Source organism: Chiloscyllium plagiosum, unplaced genomic scaffold, assembly GCF_037043375.1.
Source record: "Chiloscyllium plagiosum isolate Xiang-an unplaced genomic scaffold, Cpla_swu_hap1 HiC_scaffold_25, whole genome shotgun sequence".
Classification (NCBI taxonomy): Eukaryota; Metazoa; Chordata; class Chondrichthyes; order Orectolobiformes; family Hemiscylliidae; genus Chiloscyllium; species Chiloscyllium plagiosum.
In genome coordinates this window covers 47,527,307-47,551,240 of record NW_028270163.1, presented here as the reverse complement: position 1 = coordinate 47,551,240, position 23,934 = coordinate 47,527,307, and the positions used below count along the sequence as shown (strand labels likewise).

The window sequence follows — 23,934 nt, the reverse complement described above, 5'->3', positions numbered from 1 at the left end:
GAATACTTCTAAGGCTAAGTTAGGCAGACTCTTGATTAACATGGGAGTCAAAGGTAAGAGGAGTTGGAAAGAAAATACATTTGAAGCCACAATGAGATCAGCCATGATCTTATCAAATGGCTCAAGCAGACTAGAGAGCCAAATGACCCACCACTCCTCCTAATTTGGATGTTTGTAAGAAATCCTCAGCTTAAAACATTCTTTCTAACCTGCATTAAAAAAATGTTTTGAACCAAACTTTTCATCATCTTTCCTAATATATCTTCCATTATCTCAATCTCAGTATTTGTATTATCATTGTGAAGTGCATAGAGATGATTCCCTACATTAACAACACTATTTAATTGCAGTAACTATTCAATGAGCAATATTACTGGCCACACATTAAACTGAGATATTTAAATAATTGCTGCAGGAGTTTGCTTTGGGGACACCAAAGTGGAGAAAACAGAGAACAATTACAGACTGCATCACACAAATTTCGTTTGTTTTGATCAAGAAATTGAACATGATGCTTCTGCATAAATAACCTTTAACATTGTACATTATATTGTGGACTATGACAGGTGTTAGTTCATTTAACAACATAGTTCATTTCAATCATTTAACATTAAAATCAGCATCAGCAAAAGAATAATTGTGAGAAAATAAACATTTAAATATAGAGCTGTAAATTCAACCTATTAGCTCACTGCTTTAGTTAAAGATCACACAACACCAGGTTATAGTCCAACAGGTTTAATTGGAAGCACACTAGCTTTCGAAAGCTAGTGTGCTTCCAATTAAACCTGTTGGACTATAACCTGGTGTTGTGTGATTTTTAACTTTGTACACCCCAGTCCAACGCCGGCATCTCCAAATCATGACTCACTGATTTAAAATAGCTTGCATGTTAACTTCTTTGAGAAGTGATACAACTAAGTCGTATTTAGAGAAAATGTTGCCTGGTGCTTTACTAAAGAGATGACGATGAGCAGTAGATAGGAGGAATTATAGTTGGGGAGACCTTTCAAAGTGGAATGTGAAAGAAAGGAAATAGCAAAGTAGAGCAGCTCTGAAACAGAATTTCAAACAGAATATGATTCAGTGATCTAAGCGGCAGCCCCCTAAAATCAAAGAGCAATAAGCTGCTGTTAGAGGGTTATAGCTGCTATGAGGCAGCTCATCATTACATGTGAACAAACTGCATTGTTGTTAGTTATGATCGCAATTTTATACTGCTTTAAAACAGCAAAACATAACTTTGACTTTTTCACAATCACAAATCTTAGAACTATGTTGCAATCTGCCATACTTTGTTAAATATTACATCCCTTTCTCTAAGTTTTCAAACAACATTTTAATAAAATAATTCTTACTGGACAAGATGCACAACAGATGATTTGATCCCCTGGCATTGCAGAAATTCTTCTGTGCAGATTAGTTCAATGGGCATCTGCAGACTATTGACTTCATGTAACCAGACTTCAGGTGGCATTTCATTTTGTGCAGATTCTAGCATTTCAACACAGGCAGCTGCTGCATAAACATCGATGACCTATGTTAAAATAACAAAAAAAAATAATTAAAAGTCCTTAAATGGGGGAAAAGTTTCATTGAAGGCAGTCTACATAAATGAAGGGGAATTTATTAAGCAGAAAAAACTGTCTAATTAATTGAAGTCAAAACGTTTACAGAGTTTGGAGATTACTTAAAAAGCATTCCTATCAGAAAGATATGCCATGCTTAGGATACATCAATCACCTGGTCAGGATGGTTTGCATCTCAGGTTGTTAAAGGAAGTGAGGATGTAGATAGTAAAATGGCTTGCCTTAATTTTTCAATCCTCCCCTGGACAGGGAGAGGTACCTGAGTGTCAAATTTGATATTTTTATTCACGAAAGGAAAATCCTATCAACAACAAGCTAGAAGCCGAACATCCCTGGGGTGCAGACACATGAACAGGTTTGAGTTAATTAAGGAAACCCAGCACAGATTTGCAAAAGGCAGATGAAACTTCATTCCTGATGAAGAACTTATGCCTCAAACATCAATTCTTCTGCTCATCAGATACTGCCTGTTGCGCCTTTCCAGCACCACACTCTCAACTCTGATCTCCAGCATCTGCAGTCCTCACTTTCTCCCAAAAGGCAGGTTATGTTTGACTCATCTAATTCATTTTTTTGATAAAGAAACAGAAGGGAACGAAAAAAATGGAGTGGATTTTGTCAACATACTTTTCAAGAAAAGAGTTTTACAAGATATCAAATAAAAGGATGGTTAAAAAAATGAGGCTTATGGAATAGGAGGGCCAGTGTCCAATTAGATTTTTAAAATTTGGCTTAAAGGCAGACAACAGCATTTCATGGCAGATAGCTGTTTAACCATCTGGAGGATCACAATCTAAAAGTCTGAAAGTTGTTTGAACAGTTGTTCGGGATCATCCTGTATGGCAAAGGCCAAAGGCTGAAGGTACGCAGCATGAATAAAGCTCAAAGAGGTGCAGGACTCCCCAAGTGACCATGCACCAACAAACATACTGACCGATGATTACCTATTTAGAAGATGGATCTATTTCTTTTAATGCATTTTCTTCCTCTGCCTTTTCCATAGCCTGCCTTTCACTGACTTCACCCGTCTCTCTTAGAGCCTTCTCTCCCCTCTCCTAATTGTGAGCTCCGGTCTCAAGCATCCTCCTTGTTCTAAAGGACTATGAGTGAGAGGGCAAAGTATTTAATGAAAAAATGCTACTTCTTCTTCTAATAATAAACTTAATAATTAATGACTTTGGAACAGTGATTGGACTTTGAAAATAATGTGTGTTGGCAAATCCCAAGGATAACAATAAGATACTATGTAAATGCAATATTTTCTTCCTGATGGTTACGATTGTGTTGTAATATTGATAATCACACTCACCATCTCTCTGCTTTCAGCTTTCTGAATATCATTGTTCACCCTTTGTAGAAGTTGCAGGACCGAAGGTTGCACTGCAACAATTCGTGAAAAATTTTGAAGACGATTTTTGAAATGTTGATGTGCAATGTGCACCCAAAATATAGACAGATCATCCCCAATACTGTACTTTATTTTCAACTCATTTACACAGGACATCAGTGCTCCCTGAAGGAACTAAATAAAACATACAAAAAAAGGTTTAACAGATTTAGCAAGTATCACAGCATATCGAATAAATGTTTTTTGAAAAGTCTCTCAGGCTTCATTACTCAGTATTTTATACGACATTGGATATCCTCAAAACTCATGACCTTTATCCAACATGACTGTCCAACTTACAGTTGAAGAACTGCATTTCAACTGTTCTTTTCTCAATCATGGTGTATGCTGGTGGGGGCTACTGAACAGATCATATGATTCGGGTATGGTGATTCTCATCTCTCTGTTTTCCCTTGCCAATTCCTATCACCTTCCCTTTTTCTCTGTCCCTCTGTCCCAGCAGATGATGTTGAGGTGCCGTTGTTGGACTAGGGTGGACAAACTTGGAAGTCAAATGACACCAGTTATAGTCCAACAGGGTTATTTGAAATCACAAGCTTTCAGAGCGCTGTTCCTTTGTCAAGTGCAGGATTTCACCTAAGGAGCAGTGCTTCAAAAGCTCATGATTCCAAATAAACATGTTGCACTATAACCTGTTGTCATGTGACTTCCAACTTCGTTTCAGCAGAGACTCAGTCTCTACATCTAAATGTCGGCATCAGGAAGGCTGGTGAGCGAATCCACAAACTCTGAGAAATTCAAATTAGGATGGAATTGAATCTCATTAGCCCAGTTTTATAATGAGGGACAATTTATTGTACTATATTCATGGCCAAAGTACACCTGAAAGCTAATCAACTTAATACTGGAGCCTGGCCATTTTATATGGATCCTGATGGACACCTAAGCAGGAGTTTCAGTCTTTATGTAAAGAGGAGTCCAAACATTTGCTTAAGTGATGCCACTGGGAAACTGGATAACATTGAACAACCTTGTCTGTGCCGCAATGAGCTCTTCAGTAGCCACCACAAGTCAAGTTGCAAACACCAACCAATGGCAAAGCAAGCAGATGTTTGCTGACGTAAACTGAACGTAAATGACTTTCAAGACACAATGAGTGTTTAGAGCTTGTTCAAATAATAATACGACCCACAATCTACTTTTGAGTTGTCAGGATGTGCACTCTGTGCATGGCACTCATTGTAGTCCTGAAAAATGAGTGTAAAGGTATTGTGTTCAGTTTCCCAATTTCAATTAGAAGCCCTGCATTTTACTAGCACTACCAGTATATTTTATTTGATCGATAGGAATAGATTTTCAATTTATTGCCTGTGCAAAGTACGCAGAAGAAACTTGTTTGGCTCCATTATTGGTGCGGGGTTCTTCCTTACTTAATTTTCTTTATCTGTCTAAATGTTAAAGGTCAAATTCATTACATGAAAGCATTTTGCTGTTTTGAAGAACCTGAAGCAATCAACTAGATTCGAATACTTTACCTCAAATTCTGATTCAGATGAAATGCTCATGGTCATCAGCAGGAAATCGTTCAAGTACCTCAAGAAAAATTCCTGTCTCCATTCTTCACTCAGATTTAAAAGGTATTTTCCAAATCCAGTTTTATTAAATATTTCATTCAGCTTGTGCTCACCTTGTCCTGTTTATGAATTTGAAAGACAGAACAAGTAATAATTAATTATGTGGAATTCTCTCAAGACTCCAATCTGTTTAATTCTGCAGTTTGGTAAAATTTGTAGCTGCAGAAATATAGTGGCAGAGGTCATAATAGTAAATTAAAAGAATAAATGACTGACATATGGCATTAATAGGCCTATTCCATTGATATTTTCATCTGGAATTGAAATGGAGAATTTTTGTTCATGTGCTATCTCATCCACACATATCACACAAGTATTTATGAACAGTGTAATACCATGAGTACAGTGCAGATTGTAAAAGGATTTCAAACTCCAGCTTCTTCGTCATACATTTGTAAAAAGCAACCAAGCTCAGTAGCATGTGTTGAAGACCTTCTCACAAACCTAGTCTAAAGTATAGCCACATTTTGGAAAAAAAATAAGCACTTTATGCAACCTTGCATTAGTTGAATGTTTGAATGTGAGATGAACAAGCTAGGCTACTGAGCTAATTATGCAGAATCAGATAGTTAGGCTTGTAAAGAGTAAATGCAATTCTGAAAGTAAGCTCAAGTTTGATGCCAAGCACAAGCAGGCACTGTAAAGAAGTGCTAACTTTACTAAGCAATAAAAACTGGATCTACTTGACAGGAACACAATAAACAATGAAGAAGTGACATTGTCTCTTGGGATTCAGGACAGTGAACACCTTTAAAGGTTAGAACTGCAATGTCTTCTTAGAACAAAAATTTATTTTCTGGTGCAGCAAGTAAGATAGTGGTAAGGAATACTCTCACACTATCTTCCCAAACTCATCTTATTACCTAGGCACCTCGCCTGACTGACACCTTGCTCATATTATCTTTTCACTTGCTATAAACAGAAGTACTGTCGAGACCTCTCAGGATTCCTGGCACCAGTGCCATTTTTAAAGGCTAGCCATGCAGCTGGTCAAGCATCGGCAGTCCTCAACTGTCCTGCATGGTTCCGAGAAAATGTTCCAAATGTGTTGGATGGAGGAAAATTGGATCCCATTTTGCAGCCAGGGACCTACAAGTCCTAATGGACAGTTTGTATATGGTCACTGCCACAGGGTGTGCCTGGCGATGTTAGCGACTGATAAAAGGGTGGAGGAGGAAGCAATAATCTGGAAGAGTCACAGGCAGCCTGGCATTTTTGACATTCCTGTTGGGAATTGCTGCCATCTAGTTTTCAGCAGGCAGGTGGGAGAATGGGAAACTGCACATCAATGAGGTAAGATTATGTAATAATGAGGGTGTTAATTAACGCAAATAGGCCTTGCTGCTCACTAGCAAGAATCTCATCTGGACTGTCAACACTTGATTGCAAAACGGAACCTTTTGCTCATTCTTGCCATTTCCGACATTGTTCAGGGAAAAGCACACCCATTGTGTGTATGGCACTGTTACAAATGGATAATGGGGTTTTAATTGTAAGCGATTACTTCATTTGATTGAACAGTCCAATATGGTACTTCTTCAGAACACTCCAGAAGGATACTTTTGGTTGATTTCTTTGATTTGATATAAAAACTGCATGTTTGACTCATGTTAAGGGTATAAAAAAATTGATCAGTTGAATGCTTTCTGTGATTCTGCTGCTGATTAGTCCATCCTAAGACTTGATTCAAAAACTAAAGAAGAACATCAAATAAGAGCAAAATACTGCAGGTGCTGTAAGCGTGGAACAAAACTAAAAATGCTGCAGAAACTCATTGAGTCAGACAGCAAATGTGAAAAGAGAAACAGAGTTTCAAGTCCAATATGGTACTTCTTCAGAACACTCCAGAAGGATACTTTTGGTTGATTTCTTTGATTTGATATAAAAACTGCATGTTTAATATTTTGATGTCTAGAGTTTAGAAAGGTCATGAAAAAAATTGATTTATTTCTGTGGATATATCAGTGTTTTCTTTTTAAAGGGGTCATTGAAGAATTATTTTACATTAAATCAGTATTTTTGTTTATTAAAGAAATTTGATTAATGGATTTTTTTCTTCTTATCTTGTGTACGGAAAGCATACAACTGGTTGTAATAGGTATTGGATAAAACAATCAAATTTATGTTGTGACCCGTGGAATAGTGGGTCGAGAGATAGGCCATGAACTCCTCCCATTTTGGTCATAACGCACTGCAGCTCCAAACCAAGGCACACTGAAATTGCAGGAGGATATGTGTTTTAACATCTGTTTTTCTTTTGCTGCTTATTCAATTCTCAAGTGTGTTGCTAGAATAAGGCAGAACTTGAGGAAGCCGGAAATATCAGGATCTGGGTCAATAACTATGGACTAAGTTCACATTCTGCCTGAACTGTGATTATACAGCATCATAGGTTGGAGTCTGTTTTGCCCAATAGCTGAAGAAGGCATTTATAATGGCAGATGATTTCAATATGTCATGACTTCACATAAAGTTTAAAATATTCTCTCATTATCTTATACTTCATTTCTGTCAGAAAATCTGAAGGCTTTATTTGAGCTGCCTTTCAATTATCTATTTTCGTTAGATCACAGCATTGCTATAGTAATTTAACTATGTGGTCACATTAATCATCAAGTACCTTCCATATACTGGGCCCGAATCCATAATTCATCCAAAAAGTCTTTTATTCTCCAACTGAAAGGTAACATGTTACTAATTGCCAGTACATCCATCTTCATGTAGTTGTGGACAACAATCTCAGATTGTAAACTGCCAAATGAATAATAAGCAGTTTAAAAAATAATACAGAGATCGTTAACGATTTTAAAACATGATTCAACTTTTCAACCTTTAGGCAGAATGTATGTGGGAAGGGTTGAGATGGGGCTAGGGACAAAACAAAAATACTTTGGAAGTCTGCAGTGATGGTGTTAACAACCGAACGATATTCTCCTCCATGTTTGGTCTTTTTTATTTTTATGTAGAGCAAATACAATCATGCAGTTTGCTTCAAGTATCAAATTGAGGCTAAAACCCAATCTGTTTATTATCTCTGACATAGACTCACGAATAGGTCAACACTTATGGCCAAGAAGGGAGAGGCTTCCAATGTATTTCAGAGTCTTTGCCAGATCCAATCTGTACTGGACATCATGTAAGAAGTTAACACATAGAAGCAGAAGCAGGTCATTCAGCCCTTAAAACCTGCTCCACCATTCAATGAGATCATGATCGATGATCTGATAATCCTTAACTTTATTTCCATGCCTTTTCCCAATAATCCTTGATTTCCATCAGTTAAAATTCTATTTCAGTTTTGAATATTCTGAATAAGACAGACTTGACAGCCTCTGCAGTAAAAAATTCCACAGATTCACTCCTATCAAAGAAGAAATTCCTCCTTATCTCTGTCTTAACATGGTGACTGCCTATACTGAGACTATACCCTCTGGTCTTAAGACTCTCCCAAAACAATGGTTGCCTCTCATTCTTCTAAGGTTCAATGAGTAAGGACCAACCCACAGTGTGACCATCATACCCAGGGTCAACCTAGTGAACAATTTCTGAATAGCCTGCAATGCCAGCATATCTTTCCTTAGATGAGGGGATCACAAGTAACATGCGGGACGCTAGATTTAACTTTATAATGTTCTATCTCTAACAGCAGGAACCTGCAGCTACTGGAAAAGAACAGGTTTATGAAGACTTAAAATGCTGGGTCAGAGTAGGCTATGGATCAAGTGCAGATAAATGGGATTATTATAGCTTGATGTTTGTTGGTTGGAATAGACATTGAGGGCCGATTGTCCTGTCTCTATGCTGTTTGACTCTATGATCAAAATGCAGCAATAACACAGCTGGGTAGAAGGAACTGACAAATGAGGCAGCAAACTTTCTCCTTGGTCTCCAATAGTGCAATTTCATAACCTTTTAGTACAAGATCCTATGAAATAGATTAGGGCTCAGCTCCTCCTTCTAATGTAAAGAACCTAGGCTCTTGCCCAACACTTACTGAGGTGATGCAGTGACAAATCCATGAAATTGAGAACATTTCAACTCCAGGAATTGAACAATAGGAAATCAATGATCAAGTCAGCTATTATTCAGCAGTGGGAATTAATGTCTTATAGGAAAAAAGATGCTGTAAATATGCAATACCACAAGAGGGAGAAGAATGTAATAAATAATGGTCATGACGTGAAAGTGCCAGTGTTGGACTGGGGTGGACAAAGTTAAAAACCACACAATACCAGGTTATACTCCAACAGATTTAGCTGCTCCTTCACCAATGAGAAGTTTTTTTATAATGAAGATCACTGTACTTTGTAAAATACCTACCTGAGAATATCTCTGTTGTAAGGAATATCCAGCAGATTTAAGTCACTAAAAATGTCCAACCAAAGTGTTTGTACAAGTTCAGGAGTCTCATCAATTAACAAGTTTAGGTTACAGTCTCGGTCTATAATAGAGATAATCTGTGCCAGGAAAGGTGTCACTACTTTCTGAACTTGTTTCCAAAGTGTGTGCCTGTAAAGCAAAATACTGTTTTTAAATTGAATAAACTTGAATGGAAAACCAAAGCAAATAGTGCAAGACAGCAGACAGACGTTTTTTTTTAAATGGAGTAAAAGAAAAGTCATTTGTTTCATGTAAGCATCTCTTTTAGGCAGACTTCACTACATCCTTTAGCTATTCTGATACCTTTTGGACCTCAAATATAAATTGTTCATTAGCTATTAAAATACAATGGCATACCACCAATGAATTTTCAATTTTCTTGAAAAGATATTTTAGAATGAAACTTCAACAATTTATTTATTTCGCATTAAAAACAGTTTTTAAGCCTTCTTGGAGGAAGGAACAGAGTAGAAATACCTGAAGGTACCACCTTCCTGAAGTGCTTCAAGGTTTGAGGCTTCCCGCACCATCCATTCCGTTGCATTGATAGACTCCTCATCTCTCTTCAGCAGAAGTGAATGTAGCCTTTGTTTCATCATTGAAAGGAATGAAGCTAAATAAAAAAAAAAGGGGTTTGGCGATTTTACTGAGAACCATCATTATCTGTACAGTACACATTTCTTCCAGTCATTAACATATTCACATGGTCCATTCGAAAGAACAATTTAAAGGGTCATCCAAATGCTGAAATAGGGTCTTGCTTGCCTGGTGCCAGTGAAATACTTTAGGGTGTACATTTTGCATTTAAACAGATTAAACAATGCCAGTTACTGAAAAAGCTTCAAATCCCATAGCTGTTCACAATTGCTAGAGCTAGTTCATGATCAACATCAACCTGAGCCTGACTATCTGGACTTGTTGGGCCGAAGGGCCTGTTTCCACACTGAATCTAATCTAATCTAATCTAATCTAATCTCAATAGCTGCAATGGAATATACTCTACTGAGAAGTCAGACATTATGTTCATTTGTAAATGACGTAACAATTTGATCCACGTAAAACAGTTAACAAACCTTTGAGCTCATTGTCTTCCATTAACAGTGAAAGTAGGATTTCTACTCGTTTCGTGCTGCGACTAGCACTTTGGTGCTGATCCTTCAGCATGCTAACAGCAGGCTGCACACAACTCCTTATCAGTGAGGTTGTATCCAAGATCTTTTCATTACTCTTTTCAAAGAAACAGTGCAAGTTATTCACATTTACATACTAAAAAGACAACAAAACAAACAATGCAACAAGAAGGAAGCATCATCTCACAAAAGTAATGCTTGAACTACACTTCCATTCACTATTCGACTAAAAGACATGGGAGCAGAAGTAGGCCATTCAACCCATCCATACTGATCCACCATGCACCGGGAGCACAACTGATTTGATAATCCTCAACTTCACTTTCCTGCCTTTTCACTATAACTATGATTCTCTTAATTACTGAAACACATGTCTATGTCAACTTTCAGTATAGCTAATATACCAACTTAAGGAGCCCACAGCAGTAAAGAATTCCACAGATTCACTACCTTTGGAGAAGAAAATTCCTCCTCATCCCTGTCTTAAATGGGTCCCCTTATTCTGAGATTATGTCCTGTGTCCTAGACTCTCCATGAGGGAAAACAGGCTTACAGCACGTCACATGTTTTAATATGATCTCTACTTATTCTTCTGAGCTCCAATGAATACAATGCCAACCATCTCAACCACTCCTCAATGAAAATCCCTCCACACCCGTGATCGATGAAGGGAACCTTCTATGGACTGCTACCAATAGTAAACGATCGTACCTCCTGTATGGGGGGCAAAACTGTTCCCAGTGTTTCAAGTATGGTCTGATTAGTGCCTTGTATAATTTTTACATATAGAATCCCTACAATGTGGAAACAGGCCTTTTGGCCCAACAAGTCCACACCAACCTACTGAAGAGCAACCCACTCAAACCCATTCCACTACATTTACCCCTTTTTAAGCAAGACCTTTTTATTGTTATACTTCAATCCCTTTGAAATAAAGGCTGACAGTCCATTTGCCTTCCCAACTGTGCAATGAATTTAGATGCCAGCATTTTAATGATTCATACAGAAGTACTCCCTAAATCCCTCTGTACTTTGGCTTCCCACAGTTTTTCCTACTTAAATAATATTCAGCTCTCATTTTCTTCCTGTCAAAGTGAATACCCTCATGTTTTCCCACATTATTTTATGTAAGATAATGACAAGCTTTAGTATACCCACTTCACCAGTTTACATCCCTGTGGAGACTCTTTGCGTCATCCTCATTATTTGCCTTCTCGCCAAGTATAAGTGTCCCAAGATATTTAAGCTACTTTTCCTTTTTAGATTTTCCTTGAATTTGTTGAAATATACAACATATGCTACTTAATATGTGAGATAAAGGATTTCAAATGAATTAAAAAACACTTACAAGTAGTGATTCAGATACAGGCTCTTCAGTCATCTCTCGCTGATCCACAATCATGGCTATGATACAAAGAAATACTTGTTAAGTATACTAATGTTAGTTTCAGAAGAGTCTCATTATCTTAGACTGTGCACACAAATCCAGTATCTTTCCTCTCAATAGCCCACAAACTGGTCATGTGACCACTGAAAATATAGCAAATTTTGCATTTTCATCCAATCAACTTGTTCCTGGCAAATATGTTGTTGCTGCCATAAGCAGTGTCTTTTGTTTTGTAAAGTGTTCTTTCAAAAAAGTTGAAGATATATATACATATATATCCAGTCAATGATATTGGAGATTTGTCTTTCGATAACACATCTCCATAACAGGGATCACATCAACAGCTGTGAGTAGGCATTCAGGTTATAAAGAAAAGACTGCAGAAATTGAAAATGATTACAGTGGATAAGAATAAGCTGGATGAAAGTATAGGTGTAGACAAGATAAATATTAGAATGTTTAACAGTAATTAACTGGTCAGTAACTTGGAAATATAGCGCTTAAATATTTAGATTGGCCAGATGGATTAGTGTTTGGTTTCTGTTTCACGATGCTCCTATGTTCATTTGTAGACAAATATTCTGTGTTTTGTCATATGGCAGAATACATTGATTATATCTAAAATTTTCTTAACAAAAAAGATGAGGGCCAGATAAAGGTGATTCTCACCAGTTAAAAAGGGAGGGTAGGAGGTGGAAGCTACATAGGGAGATGCACAGGTCACATTTGATAGAACGTGGCTCAGGGGCCTACACTGGAAAAATACATGTTTGGGTATTATTACTTATTTCATTGAAATCTGTTAAACTCAGCGACTCCAACATAGAACATTTTTAATATACCTGAGAGTTTGATAAATTATCGAATAACCAACATGTCCCTAAATATAAAATATTATTTTTATGGTATATTCCCCAAAGGTACTCATGAGGTTTAAATCTTATATTTTTGGCTTACATTGAGTTGTAGTGAGATTTTTGGAGAGCTTCTCATTCTAAGGCCTGGTGAGAATTTTCGCAATATCTTACTACTTTTCTACTATCTATTCTAATAGGTTTTCTACTAAATAAGACGCTTCTAGGAACTAAATCTACCAAACATGAGGAACAGCTTTCAAACTTTTCTTCATCTTAATTTTTGAAAATTAAAATTAAATATCAATATTCACAAAAATTACAATGTAACAATCCAATCATTATCCAAAAAGAAAATGAAAAATATACATACGTTCAGGCTCCCCTGGATCTTTGCCAAACAGCTGGCTAATAGTAACACCCTTGAAAGCAGTCACATCTGCAACCATGTCTTTTGACTTCCTTAGGTCATCAATGTGAACTGACTGCCACGGATCTAATAACAAGATAGAAAAGTAATTTTGGCCTTACATCACTAAAACTTTCATGTCAAATATACAGACGCATAAACTGGCCAAATTTTGATTAAATGTTCCATACGCACAATAAAGCGCATATACACCCTGAATCAAAATATTCATTATTTATAACTTCACAGTAACCACTTCCATGTTGCAACCATTTGCTTGCACATTAAGCAGGAATTAGGCATTTCATAAGATGCCACATGAGGCAAAGGGACTAACATATTAGCATGGAAATAAGATTGGTTAGCTGGTGGAAAAAGGAAATAGGGCTTTGTCTGAAGGGCAGGATGTGAAGTCGAGTCCCGTAAGGATCTATGCTGAGACTTCTACATTTTGCAATTTGCATCATGACTTAGAGCAGGGGTACAAAGGCATAACACATAAATACACAGATGACATCAAGATAGATAGGAAAGTATGTTGTGAAGAAGACAATATGAGGTTGCACACAAATATAGTTAGGTTGAGTGAGTGGCCAAAAAATCTGGAAGGTGAAGTAGAATGTGAGAAATTGTTGTTGTTCACTTCAGCGGTAAGATTCAAAAAGTAGAGAACAACTATGGAATTAGCAATGCAGAGGAATTTAGGTCTTACAGTACATTACTCAGTAATAGTAAGTATGCGGGCACAGCATGTAATCAAGGTGACTAGTCCTTAGATGAAAGGAAATTAACATAGAAGTAAAGATGTTATGGTTTTACAGGGTAATGGTGAGACCATATCCTGAATACGGTATGCAGTTTTGTTTTTTTTTTATAAAGGAAGCATGTAAACAAATTAAAGGCAATTCAGGAGGTTTATGAGATTGATACTTGGAATGAATGGGTTATTTTGTGAGTATAGATTTGACAAGACATTGGAGTTTAGAAAAATAAGGAGTAATTAGATTGAAATAAATAAGATCCTGAATGGTCTTGATAAGGTGGATGTGGAAAGAATGTTCTCACTTCTAGATCAGTACAGAACTAGGGGGCACTGCTTTTAATTTAGGGGTCACCAGGCAGGAAAAAAGTGAGGAGCATTTTTTCTCTCAGAGGGTTGTGCAGAACGCACTGGAGGTAGGATCAATTGAATGTTTTCAAGGCGGAGGAAGATGGAATCTTGTTACTTAAAAGATAACTGGGGTAACTGGGGTAGGCAGCAATGTGGAATTTGAAACATAAACTAATCAATCACGATCTCACTTATTGGTAGAGCAGGCTTGAATGGGGTAAATGATCAATTTTTGCTATTTTGTATATTTGTAGAGTATTTAAACTCAGCAGTTCAGGAGTATCTGAAATTGCTAGCTTTTGCTGATTTTTTTCACTAAAACAATAAGTCTACCCAGCTAATACACGTAGCAACTATTGGTAACTTTTGTATTTTTGAAAAGGGATCTATAAAGGAGGAATATTCAAAGTTTGTGCGAAGATTTGTAGCTCGGGTGCTCGTTGTTGTGGTTCTGTTCGCCGAGCTGGAAGTTTTTGTTGCAAACGTTTCGTCCCCTGGCTAGGCGACATCATCAGTGCTTGGGAGCCTCCTGCGAAGCGCTTCTTTGATGTTTCCTCCAGCGTTTATAGTGGTCTGTCCCTGCCGCTTCCGGTTGTCAGTTTCAGCTGTCCGCTGTAGTGGTTGGTATATTGGGTCCAGGTCGATGTGTTTGTTGATGGAGTTTGTGGATGAATGCCATGCCTCTAGGAATTCCCTGGCTGTTCTCTGTCTGGCTTGCCCCACGATAGTAGTGTTGTCCCAGTCGAATTCATGTTGCTTGTTGTCAGCGTGTGTGGCTACTAAGGATAGCTGGTCGTGTCATTTCGTGGATAGTTGATGTTCATGTATGCGGATTGCTAGCTGTCTTCCTGTTTGTCCTATATAGTATTTAGTGCAGTCCTTGCATGGTATTTTGTACACTACATTCGTCTTGCTCATGTTGGGTATCGGGTCCTTCGTTCTGGTGAGTTGTTGTCTGAGCTTGGCTGTTGGTTTGTGTGCTGTTATGAGTCCTAGGGGTCTCAGTAGTCTGGCAGTCAGTTCCGAGATGCTCCTGATGTATGGTAGTGTGGCTAGTCCTTTTGGTTGTGGTATGTCCTCGTTCCGTGGTCTTTCTCTTAGGCATCTGCTGATGAAGTTGCGCGGGTATCCGTTTTTGGCGAATACCTTGTATAGGTGTTCCTCTTCTTCTTTTTGCAGTCCTGGTGTACTGCAGTGTGTACTGCAGTGTGTACTGCAGTTGTGCAACACACACAAACGAAGCTGCATCAGGACACTATTCAAAAGGGCCACAACACACTGCAGTACACCAGGACTGCAAAAAGAAGAAGAGGAACACCTATACAAGGTATTCGCCAAAAACGGATACCCGCGCAACTTCATCAGCAGATGCCTAAGAGAAAGACCACGGAACGAGGACATACCACAACCAAAAGGACTAGCCACACTACCATACATCAGGAGCATCTCGGAACTGACTGCCAGACTACTGAGACCCCTAGGACTCATAACGGCACACAAACCAACAGCCAAGCTCAGACAACAACTCACCAGAACGAAGGACCCGATACCCAACATGAGCAAGACGAATGTAGTGTACAAAATACCATGCAAGGACTGCACTAAATACTATATAGGACAAACAGGAAGACAGCTAGCAATCCGCATACATGAACATCAACTAACCACGAAATGACACGACCAGCTATCCTTAGTAGCCACACACGCTGACAACAAGCAATATGAATTCGACTGGGACAACACTACTATCGTGGGGCAAGCCAGACAGAGAACAGCCAGGGAATTCCTAGAGGCATGGCATTCATCCACAAACTCCATCAACAAACACATCGACCTGGACCCAATATACCAACCACTACAGCGGACAGCTGAAACTGACAACCGGAAGCGGCAGGGACAGACCACTATAAACACTGGAGGAAACATCAAAGAAGCGCTTCGCAGGAGGCTCCCAAGCACTGATGATGTCGCCTAGCCAGGGGACGAAACGTTTGCAACAAAAACTTCCAGCTCGGCGAACAGAACCACAACAAAGGAGGAATATCTTCTCCTGCCAATGGCCCCTTCCAAAAAAAAAACAAGAATTGCAGTTTACCAGCTGATAGCTACTTTTATGTTTTATATTGTCAGTTTCTGAGAACTCAAGGCTTGGATTGTAATATTCCTTTACTTGGACTGAGCTCTGTTACTCTGCATTGTTCCAGTGAAATCTATGTGCAGGGTTGTCTACGTTTTGCATATTGGGGTATGCAAGGGCACAGGATGGTGGGCTATGAACATCGCATTAGCTGTTGGTTTCTCAATGAATACTTGAAGATCATGCCATTTTGAGACACATTCTGAATTATTCTTTCAAAGAAGATTCTTGGAAACTGTCACAGATATGTCGCAGAGCAATTAATGATAATTCACTGAAAAGCCAAATGTGAAGTACAAAGGAAATAAGTTAAGCTGCAAGAAAATCTTTACCTCCATGAAATCCTACATATGTTGATCCACCTTCCATTCTTGGCAATTTAGTGATGAAATAAATATAGACTGTGCAATCGTCACACCTGCTTTTGTTGATTTCATTTATAGTTGAATACCTGCCCAAAGGACATAATGTTATAACAAGTACAAACTTAGTTCAGTAAATAATCTTCAATTCATTAGAATGTCTCATGTTTCTGCAAGCACTGACTTTTCCTCATACCATTGATTAAGTTCTTGTTCTTACTCATCAGTTAGAGGTTTGTTTCAATCCATTCTAATTAGTACTTTCAGTCATTTTTCACTTGTAGTCTACATTAATTTAGAAATTTACAGGAAACTAAATTTAACATATGTAAAGATAGAATCTACTTCTTTTGAAACAAGCAAAAAAAAGTTATAATACAATTAGCCAAGTTAAATATTTTAATCAATTCCGTATCTGTAGAAAAATAACAAAAAAGAAATAATTCTTTTTAAAAGTTTTGGAGTGAAAAATGAAATTAATCTGTCTTGGTTACCTTGAATTACTTTATTATAAAAAAAAGCAATACAAAGTATTCTTGGCAAAAAAACTCATTCCAAATAGAAACAGTGGTAAATTAGTGAAAATGTATCTGCTCAGACATATTGTGGATACAATTACAAAATATTTAGTGAATTCCCAACAATATGAAATTCTGCCACTCAGTGCCAGGAGAGACAAATGTATTACATGATGTACACTTAGCAAGAAAATCCTGGTTCCTATTCCTAAATCCATTTTTATGAGGAAGGTTTCTGTGAAAGTACAATCTTGACTCAATTTGGATGAATTTGGACACAGCATTGAATTTTGCAGTGTGTCATGAATTAACAGACACAGATTAACACAACTAACATTTTAGGCATTCCACAGTGAATGAGTTGCTTGCCTCTGCCAAACCTGTACCAAACTCTCTCCAAACAAAAACAACCACATTAGCGCACTGTAAAAGCAAATGACTGCAGATGCCAGAATCTGTACTGAAAACAACAATTGCTGAAGATCATCACGGTCTTGACTCGAAACATAAGCTTGCTCTCTCTTCATGGATGCTGTCTGATCCACTGTGATTGCCAGTATTTGTTGTTTCCTTCACATAAGCACACTCTCAGCTTTAGGTCATTTCAGACTTTTTAACTGCCTCCTGACAATATGACATTTCCACAATAGCCTTGTGCTCTCATTTCCCCTCATACATTTGCTCAGCAGGTCTTGCCTATCTCTCTACTTCTTTCCGTCCATTTCCTACTATGCCAACTAATCAACTTCCTTTGTGGCATGTGGAGCTGACATTGTGATTGGTTCTCCCTGTCAAAACCACCATCAAAAATCCATCTTAAACCACCCTGTCCCTGCAAATTATAAGCCAATCTCTAAAGACGCATTTCTATCCGAAGTTCTTAAATATATTGCCCACCCTCTTCAAATGAACTCGATGTTAATTCTATCCAGTTATGTTCCTGTCCCTACAATGACAGCCTACATGAATCATAGAATTGTACAGCACAGAGGAGGCCTTTCAACCCACTGTGTACGTACCAGTTCCTGGAAGAACTACCCAGGGAGTCCCATTCTCCAGGCCTACCTGTAGTCCTCCCAACTCATCACTTTCAAACATGTCCAGTTCTCATTTGAAACCTTAAATGGAATCCACCTCCACCAGTCTCCCAGGCAGTGCATTCCAATTGCTAACAACTCTCTGAGTAAAGACGTTTCTCCTCATCTCACTCCTGGCTCTCTTGCTGACAATATTGAAACTGAGATCTTGCATTAACTGACATACCAACTAATAGAAACAGAATATCCTTCTTGACCATGTCAAGATTGTTCAGAATTTTGAATACCTCAATAAATTCATCTCTTAATCTCTGCTCCAAGAAGGATAAGCCTAATTTTGCTATCTCTGCACATTTAATATTCTACACTTTTGACATAATTCTAGTAAAATTCCTTTTCACACTCACTTGCGCTTTTGAGCCTTCCTTAAATAAGATGCCCAAAATTGAAAACAATACTTCAAATGTAGTCTGACAAATGATTTGTAGAGGTGCAGCATCACGTCCTTGCTTTTATATTCTATGCCTTTATTTATTATCCCAAGACCAACTGTTTCAAGTTGCCTGGCTATCTTCAGAGAATTAGATATGTGAACCTTAAGGTCCTTCTGCTTCTGTTCTCCCCTCAAAGTTGAACCTGTATTGTCTCTTGATGTTTCTTCTATCAAAATGCACTACTTCACATTTCTTCAAAATTAAAGCTATATTAGCCCTCTTCATTCTCCTTAACCATAGGCAGAATCCAAAGAGATTTGACAAATGCATTAAGGACAAAAGAATAATCATGGAGAGAATACGTTGGGTCTACTGCTTTTTGTAATTTATATAAATGATTTGGATGTGAATATAGAAGGAATGGTTACTAAATTTGCAGATGACATCAAAATTGCTGGTGTTGTGAACAGTAAAGAAGGTTATCTCAGTGTATAAAGAGACCTTGATTTCATGGGTGGAAGAGTGGCACATGAAGTTAATTGAAATACAGGCAGGACTTATACTTTTAATGGTAGGGTCTTGGGAGAGTTGCTGAATATAGAGACCTTGCAGTGCAGGTTCATAATTCCTTGAAGATGGAGTCATAGGTAGACAGGGTAGTGAAGAACGTGTTTGGTGCACTTGATAAAAACTGAAATAACTGCGGATGCTGTAATTCAGACACCAAAACAGAAATTGCTGGCAAAGCTCAATAGGTCAGCAGCATCTGTGGAGAGAAATCAGTTCTGGTGAGCAGTGAATTGAGGGGTGTGTAGATTGGGTTGATCTTAGATTAAGATAAATGTGCCTCACAACATTGTGGGCTGAAGGACCTGTAGTGTGCTGTACTTTTCTATGTTCTAATACAAAAACAGAAATTGCGAGAAAAGCTCAACAGGTCAGCAGCATCTGTGGAGAGAAATCAGTTCTGAAGAAGGGTGACTCAACCAGAAATATAAACTTTGATTTCTTTCCACAGATGCTTCCAGACCCGGTGAGCTTTTCTTGCAATTTCTGTTTTTGTATTAGAACAGAATAGTACAGCACAGTACAGGTCCTTCAGCCCACAATGTTGTGAGGCACATTTATCTTAATCTAAGATCAACCCAACCTACACACCCCTCAATTCACTGCTGTCCATGTGCTTATCCAGCAGTTGCTTAAATGTCCCTAATGTCTCTGACTCTACTCCCACCACTGGCAATGCATTGCACGCACTCACCACCCTCTACGTAAAGAACCTACCTGACATCTCCCCTGTATCTTCCTTCAAACACCTTAAAATTATGACCTTCCTTTCTGCCCTGGGAAACGTCTCTGACTATCTATTCTATATATGCCTCTCATTACCTTGTATACCTCTAACAAGTCACCTGTCTCCTTTCTTCTCTCCAGTGTTAAAAGCCCTCATTCACTCAACCTGTCTTCATATGACAATCCCTCCAATCCAGGTAGTATCCTGGTAAATCTCCTCTGTACCCTCTCTACATCCTTCCTATAATGAGGGGGCCAGAACTGGACACAATATTCCAAGTGCAGTCTAACCAGGGTTTTATAGAGCTGCAGCAAAATGTCGCGGTTCTTAGACTCAGTATCCATGTTAATGAAAGCCAAAACAACATACGCCTTCTTAACAACCCAATTAACTTGGGTGACAACTTTAAGGGGTATATGTACGTGGACCCCAAGACCCTGCTGTTCCTCTACTCTGCCAAGAATCCTGTCTTTAACCCCGTATTCAGCATTAAAATTCAACCGGTCAAAATGAATCACTCCGCATTTATCCAGGTTGAACTCCACAATAGCTGCACCTTTTCAAAACAAGCTATCATACTCATTGCAGGTGCTGTTTATACTGCTTGTTGAAGCAATGGATGTAAGTTGCTGCAGATGAGCTGGAGCAGAGGATGTGTATGAAAGGGATTCAGCTAGAAACAGGTTAGTCCAAGGTATGGTGACCAGTTTTTGAGGACAAAGTCCCTCATTCTGCCAATGATCAAGAGATTTGTCCCAAGGTAGCTGAACAGCTTAGGGATGTGAACAATATAGTCAAAGCCATCAGACCTCCAAAAACAAGATTGTCCTTTTCCCTGCTGTAAAAACACCTAAGCCTGAAGGAAGCCAGTTTAATTCCCCTCATCAGTTGTTGTAAGCTGTGGCTTTTAACCAATAAGTCAGAGACTTGACGAGTGTGAACCAGTTGCCCTGTCCCACTTGCATGTTTAAGTGGAGGAGAATGAAGGCGCTGCAGTACTAACAAACCAAAACGACCATTTCAGGGAGACAGGTGTACAGGGTCCATTGAAATGCCTTCCTAGTTTTCCCTTCCACCCAAAACACCTTTTTCTCGTGTGTTTCTATCTATTTCTCCATGGGTGAGTGTATATAAAAGGGATATGAGGTTTTGGAGAGGATTTGTAACTCAGGTTGTGGATCAGGTTGTGCTGGTGGTCCTCCTCCCACATGACTCGCCATCATGCAGGGCAACAACACCAGTGAGTCCCTGGCAAAGCATTGGTGCTCTGCCCCACCCGCCATCCATGAGTCCTGGTTTGTTGCGGCAGTTGACATAACCTCTGGTCATTTCTGAGATGTTGACAAATGATGTTCAGATCCACATGCCCGCCAATGGAGTTCTGAGAGTAACTTTATTGGTCAATGCATTGAGTGTAGGAGTTGGCTTATTGTGTTGCAGCTGAACAGGACACTTTTAGAATACTGTGTTCAATTGTGGCCTCCCTGCTATAGGAAAGGTGTTGCTAAACTTGAAAGAGCTCAAGAAAGACTTACAAGCAGTTTGCAGGGGTTGCAGGGTATGAGCAATAGGGAGAAGTTGAATACGCTGGGGCTATTTTCCCTGGAGTGTTGCAGGTTGAGGGGTGACTGTATAGAGATTTATAAAATCATGAATGGCATGGATAAGGTGAATAGCCTCAGCACCATCGATGACCCGCTCCTTCATTTTGCTGACATTGAGGGAGAAATTATTGTCCTTACACCATGCCACTAAGCTGTCTATCTCCTTCCTGCACTCTGTCTTGTTGGTATGTGTAAATCCAGTTAGAACTGCATTTGGCCACACAATCAGTCCTGTATAAGGAGTATAGTAAGGGCTGAGTATGTGGCTTTGCGGGATACCAGCGCTAAGGATTATTGTGGAGAGGGTGTTGTCATCTATCTTTACTGATTGCGGTCTGTGGGTCAGGACTTTGAGGTTCCAGTTGCAGAGGGGGAGAATTAATCACTAATTGTTGGCAAAAATCCACCTAGCTCACTCATGTTCTTTAGGGATGGAAATATGCAATACTTCCCTGATGTGTTCTACATGTGACTCCTGACCAATAGCAATGTGAGTGGCTCTTAAATGCCCTCTGAGCAATTAGTGGTATACAGTGATACCCATCAATGAATACAAAAAAAAAGACTGAATTAAGATGGATTTTGATCTACAATTAATTAAGGGGAAGGTGGGAAAGAGTAGTGGAGACTGTTTTTACTGAATGGCAGAGCAAGAATTGCAGGCATCCGTCCATACAATTCATATTCGTACGTGGCTATTTTCATTTAAGTAATCAAATATTTTGTTGACTGGCCATCCATATTTCACCCTCCACAAACTTCAACTCAATTAAAGCTGGTACCTATATCTTATACAGCAAATGTATATTTCATCTATTCTTCATGGCCTCTCTTACTTACATTGGGCCTTGCTCCCTCAATACCCCTACTTCATATTTCTTATTCTGAAGTTTAATTCTCTCCGCGGTCTTGTTCCCTCCCAATGTCTGTAATTTCCTCCAAACATAAACATGGCTTCCTCCAAATCTGATATTGTGCTTTCTTAATTTTTTTTACAGTACCACAGTTGTCTAGCAACCATGTTCTGGTCTTTATGTCCACCTTCACCTCCTTCTTCCTTTAAGATACTCCTTAAAGATACATGAAGCTATCTATCATTAGCGAAAGATGATCTCAGCAAAATAAAACTCAGAAACTTTTCAATTAGCATCATTCATTCCTTAAAATATTAAAGATATATTGTGTATTCAAGAAAAAAGTTCTATCTTTTCTTTTAATGTATACCAAAGAAAGAAAGGCAAAGTAAATAACTGCAATATGGAGCAGAGAAGAAGCATAATACTTACTTTGCTGAAGCAATCAAATTTGCACTTTGTGAACTATTTTCAAAGTCTGTTTGTATGAGCAAGATTTTATTTCCTTGGCAGAAGTCAACACAGTGCCTGGAGGCAAAGATTGTATTTGAAGATATTTAACAAGGTTAACATTTGAGCAGAGAAGCAGCAAAGATTAAAGAGGACAACTTGAGAAAATATTAATCAGTACATCAGTAATCTGGTGACCCTCGCTAATTTTGTTGCTAGATCTTTATTATTGATCAGAGAAGCAAGTTAGAAAAACTTTGATTTCAATTTACCCATGTTTTGACTGCAGTGCAGGGATATCATTGTGAATTACTAACCTGAAGGTGTATAAGTAGATATTCCAATTACAAAGGCAAAAGAAAGAGGAACAAAAATCAGACCCAAAAAAAGCTGAAACCAATTCTACAAAAATAATGGCTATGAGAATTTGAATGCATTGAGATATAATCTCAGGATCAACTGAGGTGTTTAAAAGGGAAATAACTTCTTGGAAAGTAAAGTTAATACAGAATTTTTAAAAATGCTGAGGGAATTTTGATTAAAATTTTAGATTTGCTTAGACTGAACAAGCTAGCACATAGATCTGAATCAATAAATGGTTGATTCCTATGTTGTCTGTGAGGCATTTTTGCACCAAAAGCCTTTCATATCAAGGAGACAAACATTTAAATTAACGTGAGTTTTCTTTTAAAAATGAAGACTTAGATTATAAGTTAAACATATGATAATTTATTTTGATCAGAATATAATCTTGCTCTGTGAGAGTTGCAAAAAAATTACTTATTAACCATTGCTATTCATTGAAAAGGATAGCTAATCAACAGATAAATTTTAAATTATTTAATTGTTGAAAACTAACCTTATTTTCTTCAGGAATGAATATTCTGTGTCAAACTGCTGTAGTGAAAAACAGAAGACTGCCTCAACACTCTCACCTACTTCCCTTTGCAAAGATTCGAGATCAGAAGTTGTTAGAAGACGTGAATGAGTTGTAACCTAAAATAAAGAAAAAACAATTAATTAGCTATGGTTGTGAATAAAGCAAACATCGAGATTCTCCTGTCCTTTTCTGTTAAAGCCAACTGGAGTAGATTTTTCTACTTCTTACAATTATTGTGATAGCAAGATTGAGATTGTCAAATGTAGTGTCAAATCGCAGACAGCACAGTGGCTCAGTGGTTAGTACTGCTGCCTCACAGCGCCATAGTCCTAGGTTTAATTCCAGCCTCGGGTGACTGTCTGAGTGGAGTTTGCACATTCTCCCCGTGTCTGTGTGGGTCTCCTCTGGGTTCTCCAGTTTATTCCCACATCCAAAGACGTGCAGGTGAGGTGAATTGGCCATGCTAAATTGCCTATAGTGATAGGTACATCAGTCAGAGGGAAATGGGTTTGGGTGGGTTAC

The 23,934-nt window shown here is 38.4% G+C and overlaps 1 protein-coding gene across 3 annotated transcripts in view; it reads right to left on the bottom strand.

Moving 5' to 3' along the window:
* The window catches only part of LOC122562231 (E3 ubiquitin-protein ligase rnf213-alpha-like), a 192,820-nt gene that overhangs the window by 71,531 nt on the left and 97,355 nt on the right, over positions 1-23,934 (bottom strand). For all 3 annotated transcript variants that reach the window (XM_043714953.2, XM_088000700.1, XM_088000701.1), the window contains 12 exons: positions 23,392-23,528; positions 22,515-22,610; positions 16,312-16,430; positions 12,696-12,818; positions 11,430-11,485; positions 10,025-10,178; positions 9,429-9,564; positions 8,892-9,080; positions 7,192-7,322; positions 4,473-4,630; positions 2,899-3,111; positions 1,359-1,537 (listed from right to left, as the gene is read on the bottom strand). In XM_043714953.2, coding sequence (XP_043570888.2) covers positions 1,359-1,537; positions 2,899-3,111; positions 4,473-4,630; positions 7,192-7,322; positions 8,892-9,080; positions 9,429-9,564; positions 10,025-10,178; positions 11,430-11,485; positions 12,696-12,818; positions 16,312-16,430; positions 22,515-22,610; positions 23,392-23,528 — 1,691 coding nt within the window. The remainder of the gene's footprint in view (positions 1-1,358; positions 1,538-2,898; positions 3,112-4,472; positions 4,631-7,191; positions 7,323-8,891; positions 9,081-9,428; positions 9,565-10,024; positions 10,179-11,429; positions 11,486-12,695; positions 12,819-16,311; positions 16,431-22,514; positions 22,611-23,391; positions 23,529-23,934) is intronic.